Below are 23308 nucleotides of genomic sequence, written 5' to 3' on the forward strand. Positions count from 1 at the left end.
TAGCCCACCAGGCTCCTCTGACCATGGGAGAATACTGGAGTGGGTTGCCACTATTCTTTGAGTTCCTGAAAAGTCATCTTCACTTTTCCTCATCCACTATCTGATTCTAGCCAGTTTGACCCACACTTGGTCCCTGCTGTCCATTCTTTTTTCTGTGGCTGGGTCAGGGTATTCCATATTTCTCATCCCTTGGCTTGTTTCTTGTTTCCCGCCTTGCACTCCTCAATGCTAACCTTCACATTGCATCTTAATGTTCTCCCTAAAATGCAAATCAGATCAAGTCAGCCTCATTCTTTAAAGCATTTCAGTACCTCCTTAACTGCCCCTTTCTTATCCCCTGAGGATAAAGTCTGTGCTCCTTCTAATGGTCCCAAAGGCCCTGCATCATCTGGCCCTTAGCTGTTTCTCCAGACTCCTCTTCCTTCATTTTGCAGTTGTAACTGATGACTCAGTAGTAAGTGGTTTTACTTTTCCACTTCATACACTCCGTGCTGCCTTAAGACCTTTCCTGCCCTTGACCATGAGTTCTGGAGCCTGGGGCATCTTGCCTTGATCTGGTTTATGTCTGCAGGTTCTTCAAATTTTACTTCATTGAGCCTATCATCCACAACCAGATGGAGTGTGTTCCTTTTCTGAGCATCCAGGTCCTACACACAAGTCCCTGCCTTCTGTCCCAGCACACCTGCCACTGAATGGTGAAATGATCTGGGTCCAAACTTGTCTTTCCCTCTAGTGGAAAAATTAACCTAAACTAAGGACCGTACTGCAAACCAGTCCATCCTAAAGGAAATCAGTCCTGAATATTCTTTAGAAGGACTGATGCTGAAGCTCCAATACTTTGGCCACCTGATGGGAAGAGCTGACTCATTGGAAAAGACCCTGATGCTGGGCAAGATTGAAGGCAGGCGGAGAAGGGGACAACAGAAGATGAGATGGTTGGATGGCATCACTGACTTGGTGGACATGAGTTTGAGCAAGCTCCAGGAGATGGTGATGGACAGGGAAGCCTGGCGTGCTGCAGTCCATGGGGTTGCAAAGAGTCAGACATGACTGCATGACTGAACTGAACTGAATGACCATATCCTCTTTGTCTCAATGCTAGTGCTGAGCTCATGAGAGATGAAAGAGAATTTCTCTGTGAAGGTTTATTGGATCCTTTGGTGAGAAGAGAATTGCTGTTTTCTATACTCTTTCAAACAAAATAGATCATTGTCACTTGTTTTTTCTCTGTGTATTGGGTTCTAATAGCATATTTCTATGTATGTATTGTTTCATTTACCTTACTTTTCCTTATTGTTGCTATATCCAGTCTAATCAAAGTCTCTCAGAAACTTGAATATTTGAGAAGCAATTTTCTACCCTGTTTCAAAATAAACCTTTTAAGTGTTCCTTTCCCTTTGGAGCAGATGTATGTTTAACCTCTCTTCCCTGAAGTTTCTCTGAATGATGATGTCAGGAGTAAGGCACCATATTTCTGTTCTTCTCAGGATGACTGGAAGCAACAGAACGTCGTTAATGAAGTTATGGAGAAGGAAGAGCAGGTTCTATTAAAAGAGGTTTAAGTCTATGGGAACTAGAAAAAAAATATTCATGCAAAGCTCAAGCAACCACTGACAGTGACCTACAGTTTTGATAGTGCTTTGGAATGAAGCGTCTTTCTTTTGGGTATCTGTAGAATTATTTTTAAAAATTTGAGTAGTAGATGTAATAGTCCATTTTTCATTAAAAATAATTTATCCTACTTTATCTGAAACCATATTCATTATTCTCAAAGTGAGTTTATCCTCAAGTTTATATAGTGTAGGCAACCCCTGATTTTTTTTTTTTTCTGTACTGTATAGATTTTTGTTGTTGTTCAGTATGGTTTCCCTGTCCATCACTCTCTCCTGGAGTTTGCTCATATTCATGTCCATTGAGTCAGTGTTGCTGTCTCACCATCTCATCTCTGCCACCCTCTTCTCCTTTTGCCCTCAGTCTTTCCCAGCATCAGGGTCTTTTCTAGGGAGTCAGTTCTTCACATCAGGTCGCCAAAGTATTGGAGCTTCAACTTCAACATCAGTCTTTCCAATGAATATTCAGGGCTGATCTCCTTTAGGATGGACTGGTTGGATCTCCTTGCAGTCCAAGGCACTCTCAAGAGTCTTCTCCAACACCACAGTTCAAAAGCATCAATTCTTCGGCTCTGAGCTTTCTTTCTGGTCCAGCGCTTACATCCGTACATGACTACCGAAAAACCATAGATTTGACTGTACAGACCTTTGTCAGAAAAGTGATATCTTTGCTTTATAATATGCTGTCTAGGTTTGCCATAGCTTGTCGTCCAAGAATCAAGCATCTTTTAATTTCATGGCTTCAGTCTCCATCTGCAGTGACTTTGGAGCCCAAGAAAAGAAAATCTGTCACTGCTTCTACTCTTCCCCCTTCTATTTGCCATGAAGTGATGGGACTGGATGCCATGATCTTAGCTTTTTGAATGTTTAGTTTTAAGCCAGCTTTTTCACTCTCCTCTTTCACCCTCATCAAGAGGCTTTTTAGTTCCTCTTCACTTTCTGCCACTAGAGTGGTATCATCTGCATATCTGAGGTTGTTATTTCTTCCAGCAATCTTAATTCTAGCTGGGCATTTTGCGTGATGTACTCTGCATATAAGACTGTATTTGGGACCATTTATGGGGCTTTCAGAATACTTGATAAAATTTGTGTAATTGTCTGGCCTCTTCTGATTAACATTTTCTTTAGTCTGAGGCACAAAAAGAAACCTCACCAATATGTTAGTACATGGGATGGAAAAACTTGACAGTGTTTTCCAATTATGTGTTAAGGATAATTCCAAGGAATTAAATTAGTTTTAGAGATTTTTGCTCATCACTGACTCATTGCATATCTGTGCAAGAGAGAAAGACTATTTACCTTGATTTTTGACTCATACTCTGGGGGTTATAAATTCAATGATGAAGGTAACAGTCATTCAAAGCTGCTGGAAATAATGTACTAATACCTGTAGTTTTATTCTCTGTATTATATCTTAATGAAAGGTCTTCAAGAATAAAAGCAAAAAAAGTCTACCACTGAATAATCATTGTAGGTATTTTAGGAGACAGGCGGAAGAGATTCTGTAAGAAATAGTGATTGTATAACTAATTGTTTAATGTGTTGGGTCACACTCCCCTCAGTAAGATGAGAGCTCATGAGAGCATGAAAGTCCCTTGGGATGTGCCCCAGCTGGTACCAGCCAGGCTAAATTTCCTTGAATCATCCAGGGCTGCTCACCCTCTGCTAACCCATATTGTGGCATGTCAAGTTCTAGAGCATTGATTGACTACACTGAGGAAGAATGAAAACCCCAGTGGTTAGAGGAATAACAAAAACGTAGGAGAGGAGGACAGAAAATGCCCCTCCATCTGCCCTGGCTTCTACCCCAGTTGTGAGAATTTGAAAAGAGGGCAGATCAGGGAAGGAATCTCTGAAGATAAGCCCACTGAAAACCCATTTCCTAATGAAACTGTGTCCTAGCTGGTACAGAAGATGCTGTGAGCGGTGAGCTGACAAACCACAGTAATTTATTTTGTACACAGCTCCACTCAAAACTCACCACATTTAATATTTCTTAGCGTTATTGAGACAGAACTCACATACCACGCAGTTAAACCACTTAAAAAGTGTACAGTTCAATGGCTTTTGGGGTCTTTACAGAATTGTGCAAACCTTGACCATGATCACAGTTAGAACATTTTCGTCTCTCTAGAAATAAACCCTCTAACCCTTAACAGTCCTACAGTTCATTTTTATTCAAACAGAAGGAGAAAAATCTTATATGTATAAACCTAGATTTATAATATAGTTCTTTTGTTGTACAAAAGTAATGTTAAAATTGAGGGTAAGGCAACTATGATAAACATTTTTATTATTTTTTTAATTGTAAATTTCAACATTTTGTGCTGTTTTCTTGAGACAGAACTCCAGTGTACAGTCTACCTAAGTTATGTGCATTTTTGGTCATTTCCAGAACCTATAATGTCACCCACCTAATGCAAATGTTCCGTGAAAATACTTTGTGACCTTTTGTTTAAATTTCATATTGGATGGGTTCTTTACAATAATTAATTCCCAGAACCTATAAAATAAAAGTTTCTCTAATTACAATGCAAAACAATTAATTATGTGAGGCAAAACACTATAAAAATTTAAAGTCAGGAGACAAATTAAAAATAGTATGTTTGTTAAACTTACCCTATAAAGGACTAAATTTTGTAACAGTATTTATCAAGCAGTAAAGAAAAGGACAAACAACAAAAAATAGTTGAAGGATATGGACACGCAGTTCAGAAGCAAGAAAATTCAAATGATTTATAAATAAGGAGAAGGAAATGGCAACCCACGCCAGTACTCTTGCCTGGAGAATTCTATGGACAGAGGAGCAGGACAGGCTACAGTCTATGTAATCGCAAAGAGTCGGACACGACTGTGTGACTAACTTTTTTTTCAAGCTTTCAGTTTGCTAAGTAGTAATGAACTGAAAATGAACACAACGGTGTAATCCCATTTTTACTTAAAAGGTAGAAAAAAGTGTTGGGAAAGTATGAAGGAATACTCTCTCGTGCAAAGTTGATAAGAGATTGGTGAGTGCCAGACAGTACCAATTTGTAAAAATTTTAAAGGCATATCTGTCTTTGATCATTGATCTGGCAACTGTGTCTCTAGAAAATGTTGTGCACAGATGCACAGAAATATATTTATAAAGGTTATTGGAGTTTGTTTGTAATAACAAAAATCTAGAGAAAAAAGTAAAAGCTATTAGTCTAGCCAGATAAGTAAATGAGGATACTATGCTGTCCCTAATAAGCATTAGGTCAACCCAGATGGGCCAATATTGTAACTTGTCCAATATATATTGCTAAGTAGGAAAAAATCAAAGTATCAATATTGTGCATTATATTCTGCTGCTGCTGCTAAGTCACCTCATTTGTGTCTGGCTCTATGCGACCCCATAGACGGCAGCCCACCAGGCTCCCCCGTCCCTGGGATTCTCCAGGCAAGAACATGGGAGTGGGTTGCCATTTCCTTCTCCAATGCGTGAAAGTGAAAAGTGAAAGTGAAGTCGCTCAGTCCTGTCCGACTCTCAGCGACCCCATGGACTGCAGCCTACCAGGCTCCTCCGTCCATGGGACTTTCCAGGCAAGAGTACTGGAGTGGGTTGCCATTGCCTTCTCCGGTATTATATTCTACTTTAATACAAAAGAACACATACATACTCTTTTGTACCTATATACATATTTATGTGTGCTTGAATTTTATGACAGACTACTAAGAAATTGTTATCAGTTAGCACCCCTGGGTGGGTGCTGAACTAAGATAGGAAGTGGGAGGAAATAATTTTTTATTGCATGCCCTTCTTTACTATTTAGATCCATGCTTAATATTTGAATTTTGTAAAATTTCAGAACATTTTCACATTTAAAGAGCAACACTATGTCATACAGAAAGTTGGAAATTCAGAAAAGCATAAAGAAAAAGTTAAAAGCAATTCCTTGACCTAAGGTTTGGAAAAATCATTGTTAAAGCTATTCAGAAATATTTTTTAAATATTCATTTGCATACATGTGCACTGGAGGAGGGCATGGCAGCCCACTCCAGTGTTCTTGTGTAGAGAACCCCATGGACAGAGGAGCCTGGCGGACCACAGTCCACGGGGTTGCAGAGAGTTGGACACGACTGAAAACTGAGCACACAGCCATGCCTGCACACTATACTCTTATTTTTATTCATAAACATTCCTTATCATTAAATAGTCCTTCACAGTACTGTTAAAATAAATATGTCATTATTAATTATATGGCCTTGATAGGTTGTTAGTACATTTTCTCCTCATTTCTCTTCATAAATTGAAATGAAAAAATATTTGAGAGAGATTGGTAATCAAGGTGGTAAGAGGTCTGTAAAAATAAAAATGCTATAGATGAGGACTGGATGGTGGATCAGAATCAAAAGCCAAATTCCTTACAAAACAGCATATATCATGCAATCTTTAAAAAAAAAAAACAAGATGAGGGAATGACTCAAAATTATAGCGTTTTTTCTGCTGTATTCCTAATAAAATTGCCAAAATGTAATTTAAATAATTGAGGAAAATGTTAAAAATCAATAAATCATCAATCACATTCTAATAAAGAAAGAAGAACAGATCTGGCTCATCAACTTTAAGAAGTGGTTGCCAAGGAAAGACAAAGCAGGTTCTAGTGTGGCAGAGCACGGCACAGCTCCTAACTCCTGTTTGGGATGATTTACTGCTTTCTTTTAACTTTTTTGCACTTTTTGAATTTTTATAATGGTTATAGGTCCTCTTTATAAAAATAATAAATCCATCACAAAGCATTTTTGGTAGATTATTTTCAAGGAAAAATTATGAAATTATGCATTAAATGTTGAAATTTCTATGTATGACCATGTTTTCTCCATTCAGTGGGGCCCAGTAGACCTCTCTAGAATCCTATGGTTGCTAAGAGACCAGCGTGTTAGATATCTTCTCTCCTAGCCTACAAGATGCTTAAGTTTCTTTAAAAATAAAAATTATCAGGTACATGATGTGCCAGGAAAGATGGAGAGAACAAGCTCACTCATCTGTTTTCTAACTCGAACAGATTTTTAAAAATTATTTAAATACATTTCTGCTAATATTTTTGGAAAGGAAAAAAATCTTCTCTATGTGAAATTGAATGTCTTTAAACATGGCTTGACACTTTCCTCTCTGTTTTGGAAATAGAGAGTCAAATTCGCTACAAAAATGTAAGTTTACCTTAGCTCAACATTGCAGTTTACTGAATAAATATTTGAAGATGACAAATCTAGCCACAGAAAGCAAGTTATCTACTGAAGTGATTTAGTGAACTCCTGGGCCAGGGATAACTACCTTGTGGACTGCAGTAATGACTTATTTGTTTGATGGCCAAGGGCCAAATGCAAAAAAATTATCATCTGATTTCAGGCAGCTTTCCAGCAAGTCTACCCTAATGTCTCCCTTCTAACCAGATCCTTTTCCTTGAAAGACCACAATCCCTCTAAAATCCTATATACTGTCATATTAGAAGGTTGCCTTCATGTGACTACAATATTTATTAGCTTTGAAATACTATAACCCAGGGACTTACATAAGTACTGCACAGGGAATTCATTTCAAGCCGCATTTGACCCCTTGTTTTAAAGGTGATCTTCAAATAGGTTTAAGGGGAATAAATCAAGATTTCAACCCAGAGTCTGCCTTCTCCTAATAAAACAAAAGAAAAGAAAAGAGGCTTTAAATGTTTCTAACCTTTTTCTTCTTTTCTTCACTTTGGAATAGAAGATTAATCGCATCTACCCAGAGATGTAATTTAACGTCTGTCATTTGGAATAGAAGGGAAAATAGATAAATGGCTCGTGAAGGAGGTACTTTCAAATTAAACTATACAACCAAGGATTTTATTAGGAGGTTGATGCGAAGGATACTTCTCATTAAAAGGAAAGTCAAGTAAAAGGAAACATGAGAAACAGGGTAATAAATATGACACTTTTGGGCAAAAGTGAGGAAAGGAAATCTTAAGTTTTCAGAGCAGGTTACAGAGAATTACCCATAAGAATTAGCTCACTCTTAAAGTGTCTCCCTCATGTTGCATGAATGTGAAAGAATTTAGAAAGAAGAAATGGTTTAGAAATGTGTTTGATCCAGGAAAACTCTGCCATTCATAACTTTACAGTCTCTGTGTATGTGTGGCTGAATTTTCATCCCTTTCCCATTTGTACGAATGTCAGTTCAGTTCAGTCATTCAATCACATCCCCTCTTTGCGACCCCATGGACTGCAGCACGCCAGGCTTCCCTGTCCATCACCAACTCCCGGAACTTGCTCAAACTCATGTCCAACAAGTTGGTGATGCCATCCAACCATCTCATCCTCTGTCGTCCCCTTCTCCTGCGCCCAATCCCTCCCAGCATCAGAGTCTTTTCCAATGAGTCAACTCTTCGCATGAGGTGGCCAAAGTACTGGAGTTTCAGCTTCAGCATCAGTCCTTCCAATGAATATTCAGGACTAATTTCCTTTAGGATTGATTGGTTGGATCTCCTTGCAGTCCAAGGGACTCTCAAGAGTCTCCTCCAGCACCACAGTTCAAAAGCATCCATTCTTCAGCGCTCAGCTTTCTTTATGGTCCAACTCTCACATCCATACACAAGTACTGGAAAAACTGTAGCTTAGACTAGAAGAACCTTTGTCTGCAAAGTAATGTCTCTGCTTTTTAATATGCTGTCTAGGTTGGTCATAGTTTTTCTTCCAAGGAGCAAGTGTCTTTTAATTTCATGGCTGGAGTCACCATCTTCAGTGATTTTGGAGCCCAAGAAAATAAAGTCTGTCACTGTTTCCATTGATTCCCCATCTATTTGCCATGAAGTGATGGGACCGGATGCCATGGTCTTAGCTTTTTGAATGTTGAGTTTTAAGCCAGTTTTTTTACTCTCCTCTTTTACTTTCATCGAGAGGCTCTTTAGTTCTTGTAACTCTGTCCTAAACAAATGTCTGAGCTATAAGACGTCAGGGATTAAGCTATGCATACTGAGATGAGCTCCTAGATAATAGTCTTCCCCTGGTTTGCATAGTTAGAACCTGGCAATCTTGGTTGAAAACTGTTATCAGTGGCTCCCTCTTCCCAGATCCCCTCCCATTTCCTTATCATTCTCCCCATACCACTTATTCCTCCTGGACACTGACTCACATGAAATGAGGTGAAAGGGAAGGTTTGAGAAGCGAATACAGCATCCTTTGTGATCTGTGAGCAACCCAGATCACACAGCCAGAAATCCAGTGGGTCACAAAAACTATGGCAAATGTCTTGTCTCGTTGTCCTCTTGTTTTAACGGTTCCATCCTAAATTCAAAGACCCGTGTGAGTTGCTTAAAAGTGCAGGGCCAGCAACAGCTGAGAAATCCACCAGGAATGCCCATGTCATGTTGGTTCCACCATTTTCGGGTGTTCGCCCCACCTCCTTGCTCATTCAAACAGTGTGGCACTTGGACAACCTGCAGTGTCCCCCAGGCCTTGAACATGTAGCCTTCTTAGCTGTATTTGACAAGCGTGTCCCCTACGTGATCGCTGACTGTAGAAGAGCAGGGTTTATCTACTGAAGCAAGTTCTTCACTTTGTCAAAAGCAGAAGCAACAGAACATTTCTCCTCTGCAGCCGTGTTGCAAGCTAAACTGTAGGGGAGTTGCCATTCAGCTGGAAACACCGTTGCCTCCTCAGCAAGGATTGCAGGGGTGAAGTGGGGTGGCCCCAGAGAAGCTTAGACTATATTAATGACCCTAGAAAGTGGAGCACCTAGAGATATATCTCATAGTTCCATTAAACCTGTGAAACTTTTGCCTCTGAGCTTTAAGTCACTTTTATCCTACTTAATCTCTCAGTGAAATAACCAGACTTGCTATTTTCCCTGAAGCCCTGGAATAGTCAAAAGCTATTGACAGACTATAAAAGCTGCCCTGTTGTGGGCAGTGTCTATTTTCTGTACTGATTATGAAAAGATGGAAAGAATGTATTTCATCCCTGTGTCCTGGGGTCTCTCATGCTGCTGATCTTCAAAGAGTACCCTGGACACCCATAGGCATAACTGATTCCCAGAAAATGAATTTCTGTGCAGCACTTAAGTTAATTTCTCCAGTGAGTCTCCCTGATGGCATTCTTAGAACACTCTTAGCAGAGAAGTGTTGCTTGTGTGGTACCGATGGGGAACTTTTACTAAGAGCTTTTGTTTCTTCGGGGTAGGTACTTCCATGATACCCCTAAGAAGTCATTCATTCTAAAGCCTGCTGATGGTTAGAACAATATCTAAACCATTGTGGGAAAACCATTGGCTGCCGTGCTTCTAATTCTTTCCTTGGAAGGAAATAAGAGCTTTCTTAAGAACCTAGTCAACTTTTATTATCCAGGAGAAGGAAATGGCAACCCACTCCAGTATTCTTGCCTGGAGAATTTCATGGACAGAGGAGCCTGGCAGACTATAGTCCATAGGGTCGCAGAGAGTCAGACACGACTGAGTGACTAACACACACATACAGCATTTATTATCTAGCAGCTTTTCTTTATGTTCTGATTTTTTTGTGCTCTGTGAAATGCACATGTTTCTGTTACCTGTTTCTTCCCTGAAGCAGCTGAGTTTTGTCAACCTCTGTGATTGTCCCTGTTCCTTGAAGGCAAACCCTCTAAATTAAATTCTTTCCCAGTGAGACTTTGCTCAGAAGTAGATTTGAATAGTTATTCTTGAGCATCCTTAGTCCCTTTATAACCATGTAACTTCAGCTTGTCATTTCTCATGACAGTCGTTCTGCCTGATTACTTTCTTCTGCACCAGAGTCTGAATCTTTATTCCTGGTCTTCTAGTTAAGACTTTTCCCCCCTTGGTTTCTCTGTTGATTTTTTAAACATTTTCTCCTTGAGATGACAGTGCAGACTCAAAGATGATTTTGTTTGGATAATTATCTTCTCAAATCTTTACTTTGCCTCAAGACATGAAAGAGAGGTGACCCCTAAGTACCATTTACCTCATGTTGACATAGGTTTGAGTGTCTTTTCTCAGGAAGAGACTTAGCTCATTATTCCTCTGTTCCCAATTAAGCTTGATGTCTACTCCACAGAACATTTACATGAGGGTATATGACTTTCTGGACTTCCCAGGTGGCTCAGTGGTAAAGAATCCACCTGCCAACACAGGAGATGCAGGTTTGATCCCTGGGTTGGGAAGATGCCCTGGAGGAGGAAATGGCAACTCACTCCACTATTCTTGCCTGGAGAATCCCATGGACAGAGGAGCCTGGTGGGCTGTGACCCTTGGGGTTGCAAAGAGTTGGGCATGACTGAGCATGCACGCATGCGTGTATATGACTTTGTGGAAACTTCTTTGATACATGAGCCTTTCGCCCCACCAAGAACCTAGTCCTTCTGCTTTGAGCGACAGGTGATGAGCTGGCCAGGACAGGCTCGCCTCACACAGTGCCCTTCTCAATTGTACCATGGGTATTTCCCACTAGAGCAGTGCACCTAAATCTCTTTAAGTGCCACCCAGGGTACTAATTAGAAATAGAAATTCCCAAATCCTCATCCAGAGTTACTGCATCAAAACATCTGGGGAAGGGGTTTGGGAGGTTGTGTGTTCAACAATGACCCCCAAGTGATACAGTGCAATACTGCCCCCTCAGGAAGATGCTGGACTATGTCTGTTACTTAATTCCTTTCTTGAGTTACTAATTATTATTTATTACCATCTATAGCCATGAAATTAAAAGATCTTACTCCTTGGAAGGAAAGTTATGACAAACCTAGATAGCATATTCAAAAGCAGAGACATTACTTTGCCAACAAAGGTCCGTCAAGTCAAGGCTATGGTTTTTCCTGTGCTCACATATGGATGTGAGAGTTGGACTGTGAAGAAGGCTGAGCGCCAAAGAATTGATGCTTTTGAACTGTGGTGTTGGAGAAGACGTCTTGAGAGTCCCTTGGACTGCAAGGAGATCCAACCAGTCCATTCTGAAGGAGATCAGCCCTGGGATTTCTTTGGAGGGAATGATGCTGAAGCTGAAACTTCAGTACTTTGGCCACCTCATGAGAAGAACTGACTCATTGGAAAAGACTCTGATGCTGGGGGGGATTGGGGCAGGAGGAGAAGGGGACGACAGAGGATGAGATGGCTGGATGGCATCCCTGATTCGATGGACATGAGTCTGAGTGAACTCTGGGAGTTGGTGATGGACAGGGAGGCCTGGCGTGCTGCAATTCATGGGGTCGCAAAGAGTTGGACACGACTGAGCAACTGAACTGAACTGAACTGAATGGCCTGTTTTCTTAAGTTACCCTTTGAGTGTAAGAGTCATAATCATCTGAGGTGCTTGTTCAAAATGCAGATGCCTGGCCTTTGAGATCAGAATCTCTGGGAACCGGACCCAGGGAACCTGTTGTTGTTGTTTTACATGCTCCCTTTGATCAGAATAGGGCATCCCTTGACAGTTCTAGAGTGGTTCTTCTCAAGCTTTAATGTGAGTCCAGATTTCCAGGAACACTGGAAAAATGCACCTTCTGGGTCAGTAGGTCTGGAGTGGGGCCTGAGATTCTACAAGCTCTCAGGTGATGTCGAGGCTGCTGGTTCATGGACCACATCAGCACAAGATGCTAGCTGCTGTTGCTGCTAACTTGCTTCAGTCATGACCAATCTGTGCGACCCCATAGACGGCAGCCCACCAGGCTCCCCCGTCCCTGGGATTCTCCAGGCAAGAACACTGGAGTGGGTTGCCATTTCCTTCTCCAAGCATGAAAGTGAACAGTGAAAGTGAAGTCGCTCAGCCGTGTCCGCCTCCTAGCAACCCCATGGACTACAGCCTACCAGGCTCCTCCGTCCATGGGATTTTCCAGGCAAGAGTATTGGAGTGGGGTGCCATTGCCTTCTCCACAAGATGCTAGAGAAGGTCCCTAAACAAGATGGCCTAAACTTCTGGACAGCACAGAGCCTGTGACTCTGTTTAGATGGGAGGAGAGTAGACCCCATCTAAGCTATGACTCGTCCTGATCTCATTAAGGCGGCACAGGACAGTTCAGAACAGAACCTCACCCGTTGTGAATGGCACACCCAGCGTTACCAGCGTCATCACTGAGGGGTGCCCCGTGACTCTACACCTTTTCCTTTCTCAGGGAGCCCCATGGAGACCTCCTGACCCCTGAACCACTGGGGCCTGGGCTGGAGCCACTGGACCAAAGATGTACACTTATTCCTGCAGGAGTGGGATACAGTCAGGCATGAAAGGAAGCCTTACTCTATAGGACAGAGCTATGAAATTTTATGCCAATTCACACTTCCATGTTTTTGTTTGTTTTTCTCTCAGAGAAATTTGTAACTCACTTTTTTCTTCCTTTTGGTTCTTAGGTAATTTATCTGTTTCTTACCTATCTTTCAGATCATTTCCATCTTGTAACTAATGATAACCAGGTGGTTATGAGTTGTTAATAAACGGGAACTGCGGTTCTTCTTCCAAAATCTGCTTTCGGCTGAGCCTCAGGGAGACAGTTTGTTGTTTTTGAAAATTTGAGTTGGGACCAGATCTAAGTGGGATGGATACTTTTTGTTTTTTCAAGGCTGATTTATCCTGCTAATCTCTCTCCTCAGACTGTTGGTTTAATCCTTTGTTCCAAATGCCACATTGCACAATTACTTCAAATGCTGAGCCTCTGGATTTTTTTTTTTTTAAGTGATTTTCTTATCTGTGGACCAGAGTGGCAGAAAGTTTCTGGTCTGTGGACTGATACTATCAGGATCACCTGGGGATTTTTTTTTTCTTCTTTTTAATGCTTCAGGTTCCATCTCCAGTGATTCTAATTCAGTTGGTCAAAAGAAGGACAAGGGTTCTACATTTTTAGAGTGGGAAAGTCTGTCCTTTATCCTGAAGGGGGACCATGGGCCTTGGTAAATTCCTGCTCTCTCCTGCCTTCAGCACATGAAGCCAGTACGTTGTGCAGACCAGTCAGAGGGTCTCAGAAGTACAGAAGTACACTGGACAAAGAGCGTGTAAGCAGGGGTGTCCTGCCCACACCCCCCACCAACCCCACCGAGACCCCCCTTAAGCCTGTGGACTGGACCACCACACTGTATGTCAAGTCCTCCTTTTCCATCCACCCTATTACCTGTGTCCTGGTCCAAGCCACCACCCTTCCTCACCGAGATTAGCCCCAAGGTGATGGCAGGAGGAGAGAGGGATGACAGAGGATGAGATGCTTGTATGGCATCACCAACCCAATGGGCATGAGTCTGAGCAAGCTCCGGGAGTTGGTGATGGACAGGGAGGCCTGGCGTGCTGCAGTCCATGGGGCTGCAAAGAGCTGGACACGACTGAGCGACTGAACTGATCTTTTAGACTCACTGCTGCTGCTGCTAAGTCACTTCAGTCGTGTCCGACTCCGTGCGACCCCATAGACGGCAGCCCACCAGGCTCCCCCGTCCCTGGGATCCTCCAGGCAAGAACACTGGAGTGGGTTGCCATTTCCTTCTCCAGTGCATGAAAGTGAAAAGTGAAAGTGAAGTCGCTCAGTCGTGTCCGACTCTTAGCGACCCCATGGACTGTAGCCCTCCAGGCTCCTCCGTCCATGGGACTTTCCAGGCAAGAGAACTGGAGTGGGTTGCCATTGCCTTCTCCGACCTGAACACTTCAACGCTTTTGTTTAAACTCCTTCTGTAACTTTCCTTCTTGCTTCAGTAAAATCCAAACGCCTCATTTAATCTTCCCAGTCCTGACTCACTCTGGCCCCTGCCTCGCTCTTTCCTGTAATCTACCCATGGCTGGTTCCTTCCTGTGTTCAGAGCTCACCTTCAGTGTCCTCTACTCCCAGAGACCTTCTCCGGCCACCCCCGTAGAGAAACCACTCACCCCGCCACTCACTGTCACCGTCACAGCATCTTTCTTTCCTTGACAGAGTGGTTAGAAAATCTGCTCTTGTTCTTGTTTTTGTGTTTTAAGGCCCATTTCATCTTCTCCAGTATAAACTCCCATCAGAGCAGGTACCCTGTCTCCTGATTTACTGCTGCATCCTGGCACCTAAACAGCAGGAACTTGGTAAATATTTGCAAAATAGTTGAATTTAAGCTGAACAGGGAAGGATGAGCGGAAGTGAGATAGCACCAGGGTGGAGCTGTTCCTCCTGCAGGGAAATTAGTGTTCTCTAAAGGCCAGAGGCAGGAAGACACTTAGTGTTGTCAGAAACTGCAATAGTGTGTACAGAGGAAGGAGGAGAGAGGAGCTGAGGTGGGCAGGGATCTTACAGGCTGTGCTCGGCATGTTCTCAAAGAGCAGCGATGAGTCCTAGAAGGGCTTTAGGCGGGGGAGTAACAGCAGAATCCTGACAAAAATTTTCAAGAAAGGTTTGTCCTAAAGTCGCATCACACCCACTGTAGTAGGTTGAATGACCACCCAAGAATGTCAACTTGTAAATGTTCCCTTTCTTTATGGTCCCTTGTAAATGGACCATAAAGAAAGCTGAGCACCAAAGAATTGATGCTTTTGAACTGTGGTGTTGGAGGAGACTCTTGAGAGTCCCTTGGACTGCAAGGAGATCAAACCAGTCCATTCTAAAGGAAATCAGTCCTGAATATTCATTGGAAGAAGCTGAAACTCCAATACTTTGGCCACCTGACGCGAAGAACTGACTCCTTGGAAAAGACCCTGATGCTGGGAAAGATTGAAGGCAGGAGGAGAAGGGGACAACAGAGGATGAGATGGTTGGATGGCAACACCAACTTGATGGACATGAATTTGAGCAAGCTCGGGGAGTTGGTGATGGACAGGGAAACCCGGCATGCTGCAGTCCATGGGGTCGCAAAGACTTGGACACCACTGAGCAACTGAACTGACGGACTGACTGAAATGTTCCCTAACTTAGAAAAAGCTTCTCTGCAGATATAATTAAGTGAAGGATCTTGAGATGAGGAGATTATTTTGGATCATCCAGGCAAACCTGAAATGCTGTCACAAATACCAGCCTAAGAAGGAGGCAAAAGGTTTCGACACAGACACACTGAGAAGTCCACGTGAAGATGTAGGCAGAGGTCTCCGTGATGCGGCCGTGAGCCAGGGAACGCCTGGAGCCACCAGAAAGAGGAGGAAGCAAGGCCAAGGTTCTTTTCTAGAACCTTCGAAGGGACTGTGGTGGCTCTGTACCACCTTGATTTCAGATTTCTTCCATTTTCCAAACTCTCAACTAAGAAGCCACGAGTGTTTCAGGGTCCCACATCACTGTGTTCTCAGAAACAGCAAAGCAGTGCATGCTGATCTGATTTTAACAAACAACTGGAAGACTTACAGCATTGCCAGTCACGATATCTTCACTGCAGTGGGTCCACAGATACCCGAAACTATGAATCCATGTTGGCCAAACCTACAGAATGTGCAGAATGCATTGTTTTGGGGCTTCCCAGGTGGCGCTCGTGGTAAAGAACCCGCCTGCCAATGCAGGAGACATAAGAGACGCAGGTCTGATCCCTAGGTTGAGAAGATTCCCTAGAGGAGGGCATGGTCATGTTGGCCCAATCTACGGAAAGAATGTGCACAGTGCATTGTTTAGGCCCCCTGGGCAGGTGGTTGGTGATGGCTTCATTAACACCCTTAAGGAAGAATTGAAGAATTTATTGAAGACCATTGGGAACATCGCTAGTGGAGAGATCCAGAAGTGGTTCTCAACCAGGGGCTGTGGCCACATGTGGAGACATATTCTGGTCGTCACAACTAGAGAGATGCTACCAGCATCTAGTGGGTAGAGAGCAGGGAGTCCACTAGCGCACGGCCCTGAACAGCTCAGCTCATGTGGGAAAAAGGAAAGACCCAGATTCGCATCAGGAAGGAAAGATCCGGTGCCGCGAGGCACACGGCAGCCTTTCCTGCCTAGTATTCGGAAGCCTTCCTCTTTTTCTCTTTTCCCCAGGGCTGAAACTTGACGATGGTATGATGAGCTACGTGGAGAAGAACACTCAGGGGTGACAGACAAGAAGCAGGAACCTGGGCCGCCAGGCAGTCTCCTAGAGCACCAGATACACTCAGCTGTTACGCGGGGAAAAGTACTGTTTATTTGACTCTCAGGAGAAAAAAAGTATTTGGGGAAGAGAATCGCTCACACAGTTAAAACAGTAGATCTGAGTGGTGACTCCCGAGATGTCAGGAAAGAGCATGCCAGCGCGAGAAAGCCTCCTCCAGATGTTATGGAAGGGTCAGCACCCAGACAGCAAGTGCTCCAGAGCTGATTCCTGTTAGTTTCACAGCCAGCAGCCACGCAACATCACGCAGAAACACGTGTGTGCCACCTGCCATTCTGAGCTAGGGGTTCTGAGGGTTGTGGTGGGCCAGTCTAGGTGCTGGGTTTAGACACACAGAGATATATTTTTAGAAGGTGCTTTAAAAAATCTCAGTTTCTGGGACTTTATTCTCCAGTGAAGCCACTCCAGCCGGCGCCTTTGCTTCCAGTCCAATCTGCTACAGATTTTATTTTTTTTAAAAAAAACTATGGTTTAGGGTGTTTCTGTCTCCACTGCTTTTATGCCAAGACCTGCTGCATTTGGAGCTTTGGAACGCTGGTTCCAAACCCCGCCGTCAGTAGGAATGGGAGTTTTCACTGCAGTGTCAGAACTGACTCTGAACCTAAGTGGTGCAGAAAAAAGAGAACGGGCCTCAGTTCTGAGCCTTCATCCCACCGGGGAAATGCAGCAGACCGGCCCTTCCTGCAGGAGCCTACTTTTGTGGAATTTTTTGCTTGTTTGCTTTTTGCCTTGCTGTGAGGTTTTCAGGATCTTAGTTCCCCTACCAGGGACTGGACCTAAACCCTGTGGAGTCCTAACCACCGGACCACCAGGGAGTTCCTAGGAGCCAACATTAGAATTCTCCTAAAAGACTGCCCTGAAGTGTGAAAATTATTATTTTTCTATAGGAAGTAAACGTGAGCTATCAGTCACACCAGGAATGGTCTTAAGCTCATCCACACTGAAAGCTGGAGGCCAAGCAGGATGATCAGAGCTTCAACAGCCAGAAGGCTGAGCCAGAAGGTGGTGAATACCCCAGGCACTGGAGGTGCACCAGAAAAACACTGGCCAGCCCCTCACCAAGACAGGAGGGGAGGATATTCATGAATTGAGGACAGCTTTGAATGGGTAACCATTTATAATCGTGGTATTCTCAGATGGGTTATTCCAACCCAGAGCATCTGAACATGTAAGAGGTACTTCTGTTGGACAGTTAGACAGCCAGAATTGGAGGTTTTCTCTTCTGGTCACTGAACTCACGCCATATTTGTCAAACGTCTCTAGAACTAAATGGGCTCCCTGACTCTCTGGCACGTAGCCACGGAGAGGAAGTAAAAGAATGTGAAAGTCACTCAGGCCTGTCCGACTCTTCGTGACCCCCATGGACTGTATAGAATACTGGAGTGGGTAGCCGTTCCCTTCTCCAGGGGATCTTCCCGACCCAGGAATAGAAGCAGGGTCTCCTGCACTGCAGGTGGATTCTTTACCACCTGAGCTATACTGTTCCGTTTGGAAGCTGTACCTTTGCCAAGTTAGCAGGGAGCCTGTCTTTGTTATCAGGATGGGCAAGAATGCACAGAGCATCTACTGCTGGTAACAGATGCTTCTAGATGAATGTGCCCATCTCATGAGTAGCTCAGGACAACTGAATTTAGAGTAGTGATCATTGAGAGGTCTCTGCCTGACAGTGATTTTATTCTGCTGGCTTTACAAAGAGATTAGAGGAGTAAAGAAATCTCGTGTTTAGAGGATATTCTCTAGCCAGCTTGCAGCGTGTCATTAAGGCTGCCTAGGCATTGAAGGGACATCACCTTGTCCTTCAAGGTTTTCCAAAAGATACTATCTGGCTCTGTTGAATGCGTGAACGTCTTGGCTGTGTCAGCTCAGGTGAGCTGCTCTTGCTGGAGTTCTGGAATTGTTCCTGTTCTCTAGCACCTTTCATTACACATCAGCCTACACTTCCCAACTATTTCTGAGTTGGGGGAGAGTCTGCTCTAATGGGGCGGGGGTGGGGGGTTGGTTCTCATGCCACTGGGAACGGGGCCAAAGGGTATATTCTTTCTCCAGTTTCCTCCCTCTGCATTCACATCCTGGCTGTCTAAATCTGGCCATCACAGAACACCTGTTTCATGAGTCGGGGTCCAGGGTGAAGGTGGGAAATGTCCTAACTTCTCTTTTACCAGATTATGAGAACATCTGTAAAGCTAACATTAGTACAGACCATATGGAGAATGGTACTCTCCCCCTCGCAGAGCTATGATTATAGGGACTTTCTGAAGCAGAGATTTAATCAGACTTTGCTTGCTTACTTGCTTGTTTGCTATGGGAGGTCCAGTCATAGAGACCCAGTTAATGTATTTCATCGGATTTTCTGTGTTTGGGAAAGGTGTGACCATCAGTGGCAAGAGAAATTACTGTCCTGAAGCTTCTTTCAAGTGGCTTACCTACAGCCCTTCAATCTCATCCCCCTCAAGAAGTGTCCCCACAGCCAAAGGAAATGCATCCCTCTTAATAGGAAGATGCCAAAAATACCAGAATGAAGTGATTGACTCCAAAGGCAAATGACCCCAGCAGAGAGGGGAGGGTGCTATTTGCTTCCTTACCAGACACTGTGAAATGGCCTTCGTGAGAACAAATAAGGTTTTGTGCTTTACTGGCCATTTAGATCGTATTAGTCACAAGCTTTCTAAATTGTGCTTTTAAGCTGACAGAGATTTTGGCATTCTCTCCAAAGTAATGAAGCATTTGTCCTTCTCCATGGCATCTTTCACCATCATAAAATACCATTTCCATTTAAAGTAATTAAAATCCTAACTGTAATGGGAAAGATGATTGGAGTCCTTTGTTTTTTTGTTTTTTTTTTCTCTCTAATTTATGGCTGTGCTGCAAGTGTCTTCACTTGGTTTTATTTTGACCCTGGGTGGTGGCGGGGCCGGGGGATGCAATTATCATTGTTGTGTGTCTGTTTTCTGTTATTCAACCCTAGCCTTTCAGGATTATGCTAATCTCCCTGTATGACTCAGGAAGCTTCACTCTTATCCTGAAGGCAAGTGGAATGAGATTTGTAATTATCTTTTGGACTCCATGATCTCTCAAACGATTATTTCCTATAATTCCATTTTTGAAAGAGAGTTCCTTGTTTCTTTTTTTTTTTTTTTCCTGATGCAGTAAGCATCTTGATAGACTTGCTTGATAGACTTGATAATTTAAATTTAGTATTTAAATTTTAATTTAATGTTTATGATAATGGGTTGCTTGCCTTCCTTCCCATTATCCACCATCACCCACTTGTCCATCTGCCCCGCCCATGGTCACTGTTAATTTTCCAGCCTTTACTCACAATGGAACAGGCCACCGCACCAGATCCTGAGGTTTTGAGGATCCAAGAGGCTGGGATTCCATTGCAGACCATTTAGCCCCTCAGAGTCTCACTTGCCTTATCTGTAAAATGAGAGGTTGGATCACTCTAGCAAATAGTAGTTAAGAGTTCACACAGCCGGTAACAAGATGAGCAACAACGTGGGCCAGTATTTATTGAGCAGCTATTATGTGCTTTTAAATATGCCAGGACTAGGTGGTACCCCTGGTAGCTCAGTCAGTAAAGAATCTGCCTGCAATTCAGGAGACCTGGGTTCGATCCCTGAGTCGGGAAGATTCCCTGGAGAAGGAAATGGCAACCCACCCTAGTATTCTTGCCTGGAGAATCCCATGGACAGAGGAACCTGGTGGGCTACAGTCCATGGGTTCGCAGGAGTTGTGATAGATTAATAATATGGTGGAAAATGAGTTCAAGAGAAGCCATAGAAGCTGTAGAAGCATGGCATGAGTCCACAAGGTTTTTTCAGTACTCCAGAAATCAAATAGAACGCCTACATTAGCTCTGGTAAGACTGAGCCGCCTGACAAAAATACCCAGTTTCTTTCTGGTGGCTGGAAACATGTCAACTTAGTGTGGTAACAGCGGTTCTATTATGCTGCTCCAGAACCCTAGCTGGTAGGTGGAGCCCAGAACTAGCAATTTCTGGCACCTGTGGCAAACAGCATGTGACAGACCCCAAAATCAACTTTTTAATTCACTTTGCGGCTCACAGATGGGTGTTATTACCAGTGTGCGCCATCTGGTAGCTTTCTATTTTAACCATTCATCCCTGCTAACTAGACGCCGGGCTTTTTTAAATTATTATTTTAAATTTATGTGACCTCTAAATGTTCACGACCTAGGAAAAAAAATCCTAGTTATCCTGCCCTCCTTGTAGTCCTGGTTTTGATTTACAGTGAGAAATGTACTATTATTTTGTGCAATTTGTTTCATAAGCCAACATTTTTCAAATATGAGGCCCACAAAAGAAAAACTAGCTCTCACTGGTTAAAAGATTCTTACCAGGTGGTCGGTGTTTCTGGTTCCAAAATCACGTGTGTTCTCCACCAGGCCTGAAGAGCTCACCGCCTGACATGGAGCGAACACTCGGTAGAAACGTCACTGGAAGCGTGCCAGTGGACAGGCAGCATTAGATCTGTCCAGCTTTGTTCCTGATGTACTTCTGAGAGGCCAGACCAATGTCTGTAGGCTGGGACAAACTCCAAAGGGTGTTGTCAGTGGTGTGGACCAGAGCCTTGGGCCAAGTGGATGTCCTCATCGTATGGTGCAAAGATCTGTTTTGTGAATTATGTGGCTTTCCCTGGTGGCTCAGACAGTAAAGAATCTGCCCGCAGTGGAGACCCAAGTTCGATTCCTGAGTCAGGAAGATCCCCTGGAAGGGAGGGCATGGCAACCCACTCCATTATTCTTGCCTGGAAAATCCCATGGACAGAGGAGCCTAGTGGGCTACAGTGCATAGGGTTGCAAAGAGTTGACACAACTGAGTGACTAACACTTTACTCTCTTAAAGAATTATAGTGCCTGTATTTATTTTTTAAGTGTCTCTCTGTGTGCATATATATATTCTTTTTTTTTTTTTCTGGCTGTGCTGGGTCTTAGTTGCAACATGTGGGATTTAGTTCCCTGACCAGGGAGTGAGCCTGGGTCCCCTGCATTGGGAGTGGGAAATCTTAGCCACTGAACCATGAAGGAAGTCCCCTGTTTTGTGAATTAAAACCTCGAGACGCACTCTCAGTCATTATTAATATGGTGGTTCTGATCGTATCTTCTGATATCGTTTCTTGCATGTGTCTACCTTTTAATTTGTGCTGATATGTTCCTATGCACTCTTGTCTGTCTTTGTTTAAGAAATGGGAATCTCCTGCAGGGCCACCTGGCCAGGCCAGAGCAACCACTGGTGGTGGTGGTTCTGGAACCAAATCCCCGTGAATACAGAGGGACAGCTGCATTTAGCTCGATGTCTGAGATGTCCACTGTGCCCTTTCTGGTCTTCGTCTTGGTTCTGTTGTCATAGACATGCGCTGAGCTGGCAGGAAGCACGTGTGACCGAGGAGGGCTATGTATTTCTGATTCCAAGTTTATTGTACATTTCGAATGGTACGCGCCATGCCCCTCTACTGACGCGTGGGCTTTCTTCTTTCCCCAGAATGTCGAGTGGTGAAGTCCACTTCCTACACCAAAATAGCTTCGTCGTCCCGCAGGAGCACCACCAAGAGCCCAGGGCCTTCCCGGCGCAGCAAATCCCCGGCATCCACCAGCTCAGGTAAGGCCGCGGAGGAGCCCGGAGCGACTGCTTTGTTTGTGACGCATGCTGAGCAGAGGGTGTGTGAAAGCCCAGAGCGTGAGGTTTCAACGGAGTGCAGATTCCGGTTTATAATTTTAGAACGTGGTAAGCTGGGGGAACAGATTTGCCAGAGTCTAGCATGTTGGCTGTAAGAAAAAACATCGGGTTCAGGAAAACTTAATGAAAGATTCGGAAAACCCAGACTTGCCCACAAATAGGAGTACGCTCCAGACTTGCCTCATTTCTGCTCAAAAAAAAAAAAAAGAAATATTTTTTAGGCTCAGGGCCCCTGACTCCAGGAACTTTGATTAAAGCTTCTGTTCCACTTGTGACTGGCTGGTGAGGAGGCTGCTGCTTGTGTTCGCTGAGTCTTGATCAGCACACTTTCGCTGTGGCCCCAGCACAGCCCTGGGGCCCCAGTAACTGCAGTGACTCTGGGCCTGGCTCCTGTCTGTCCTGGGCTCTAGTGCTGGTGTTGGAGCAGGATGTGGACTCGCAGGATGAGTGCCTCAGCTCTGCCCTGTCCTTCTTTGGCTTTAAACTGACATGAATTAGTTTGTCTGTCTGTGTCTTAGGTAGAAGATCTATTTCACGGTGGTAGGTAGTTATTTACTAAGTGCTCTTAACTGTTGAATGTGAGTTACTAAATGATACATACATCAGAGTGATCGTCACCTGATTTCACAAAGGCAGGCAGGGAAGCTCTTATAAATAGAGACCAAGACCTTTAGGGTCTACACGGAGGCCTTCTTACACTCAGCAGTGTGGTCCCAGAGGGACGTGAGAAGCTCTCTAGGCTCGGGCTACAGGACCTCCCTCAAGCACGACTGCCCAGTGTGAATTACAGCCTCCCTGTTTAAAAGTGGAGACGCTGTAATCTTTTTTTTTTTTTTTTTTTTTCTGATTAAAACTGAAACTTCTGAAACGAGTCTTAGAAGAAGGGACTCTTAGTTGGCTGGACCATGTGGTCCACCTTGGTTCTCTAAGAGGTGCTTTTCCCTGGGGGCTTTGCTGCATGCCACAGTCCAGAGGGTTGCAAAGAGTCGGATACGACTGAAGCGACTTTGCACGCACGCATGCACACTC

The 23308-nt window shown here is 43.8% G+C and overlaps 1 protein-coding gene across 4 annotated transcripts in view; it reads left to right on the forward strand.

Moving 5' to 3' along the window:
* The window catches only part of DCLK1 (doublecortin like kinase 1), a 354905-nt gene that overhangs the window by 228317 nt on the left and 103280 nt on the right, over window positions 1–23308 (forward strand). For all 4 annotated transcript variants that reach the window (XM_027557412.1, XM_027557410.1, XM_027557408.1 and 1 more), the window contains one exon: window positions 22085–22201. In XM_027557412.1, coding sequence (XP_027413213.1) covers window positions 22085–22201 — 117 coding nt within the window. The remainder of the gene's footprint in view (window positions 1–22084; window positions 22202–23308) is intronic.

The sequence above is a fragment of the Bos indicus x Bos taurus genome, chromosome 12 (genome assembly GCF_003369695.1).
Source record: "Bos indicus x Bos taurus breed Angus x Brahman F1 hybrid chromosome 12, Bos_hybrid_MaternalHap_v2.0, whole genome shotgun sequence".
Taxonomy (NCBI): Eukaryota; Metazoa; Chordata; class Mammalia; order Artiodactyla; family Bovidae; genus Bos; species Bos indicus x Bos taurus.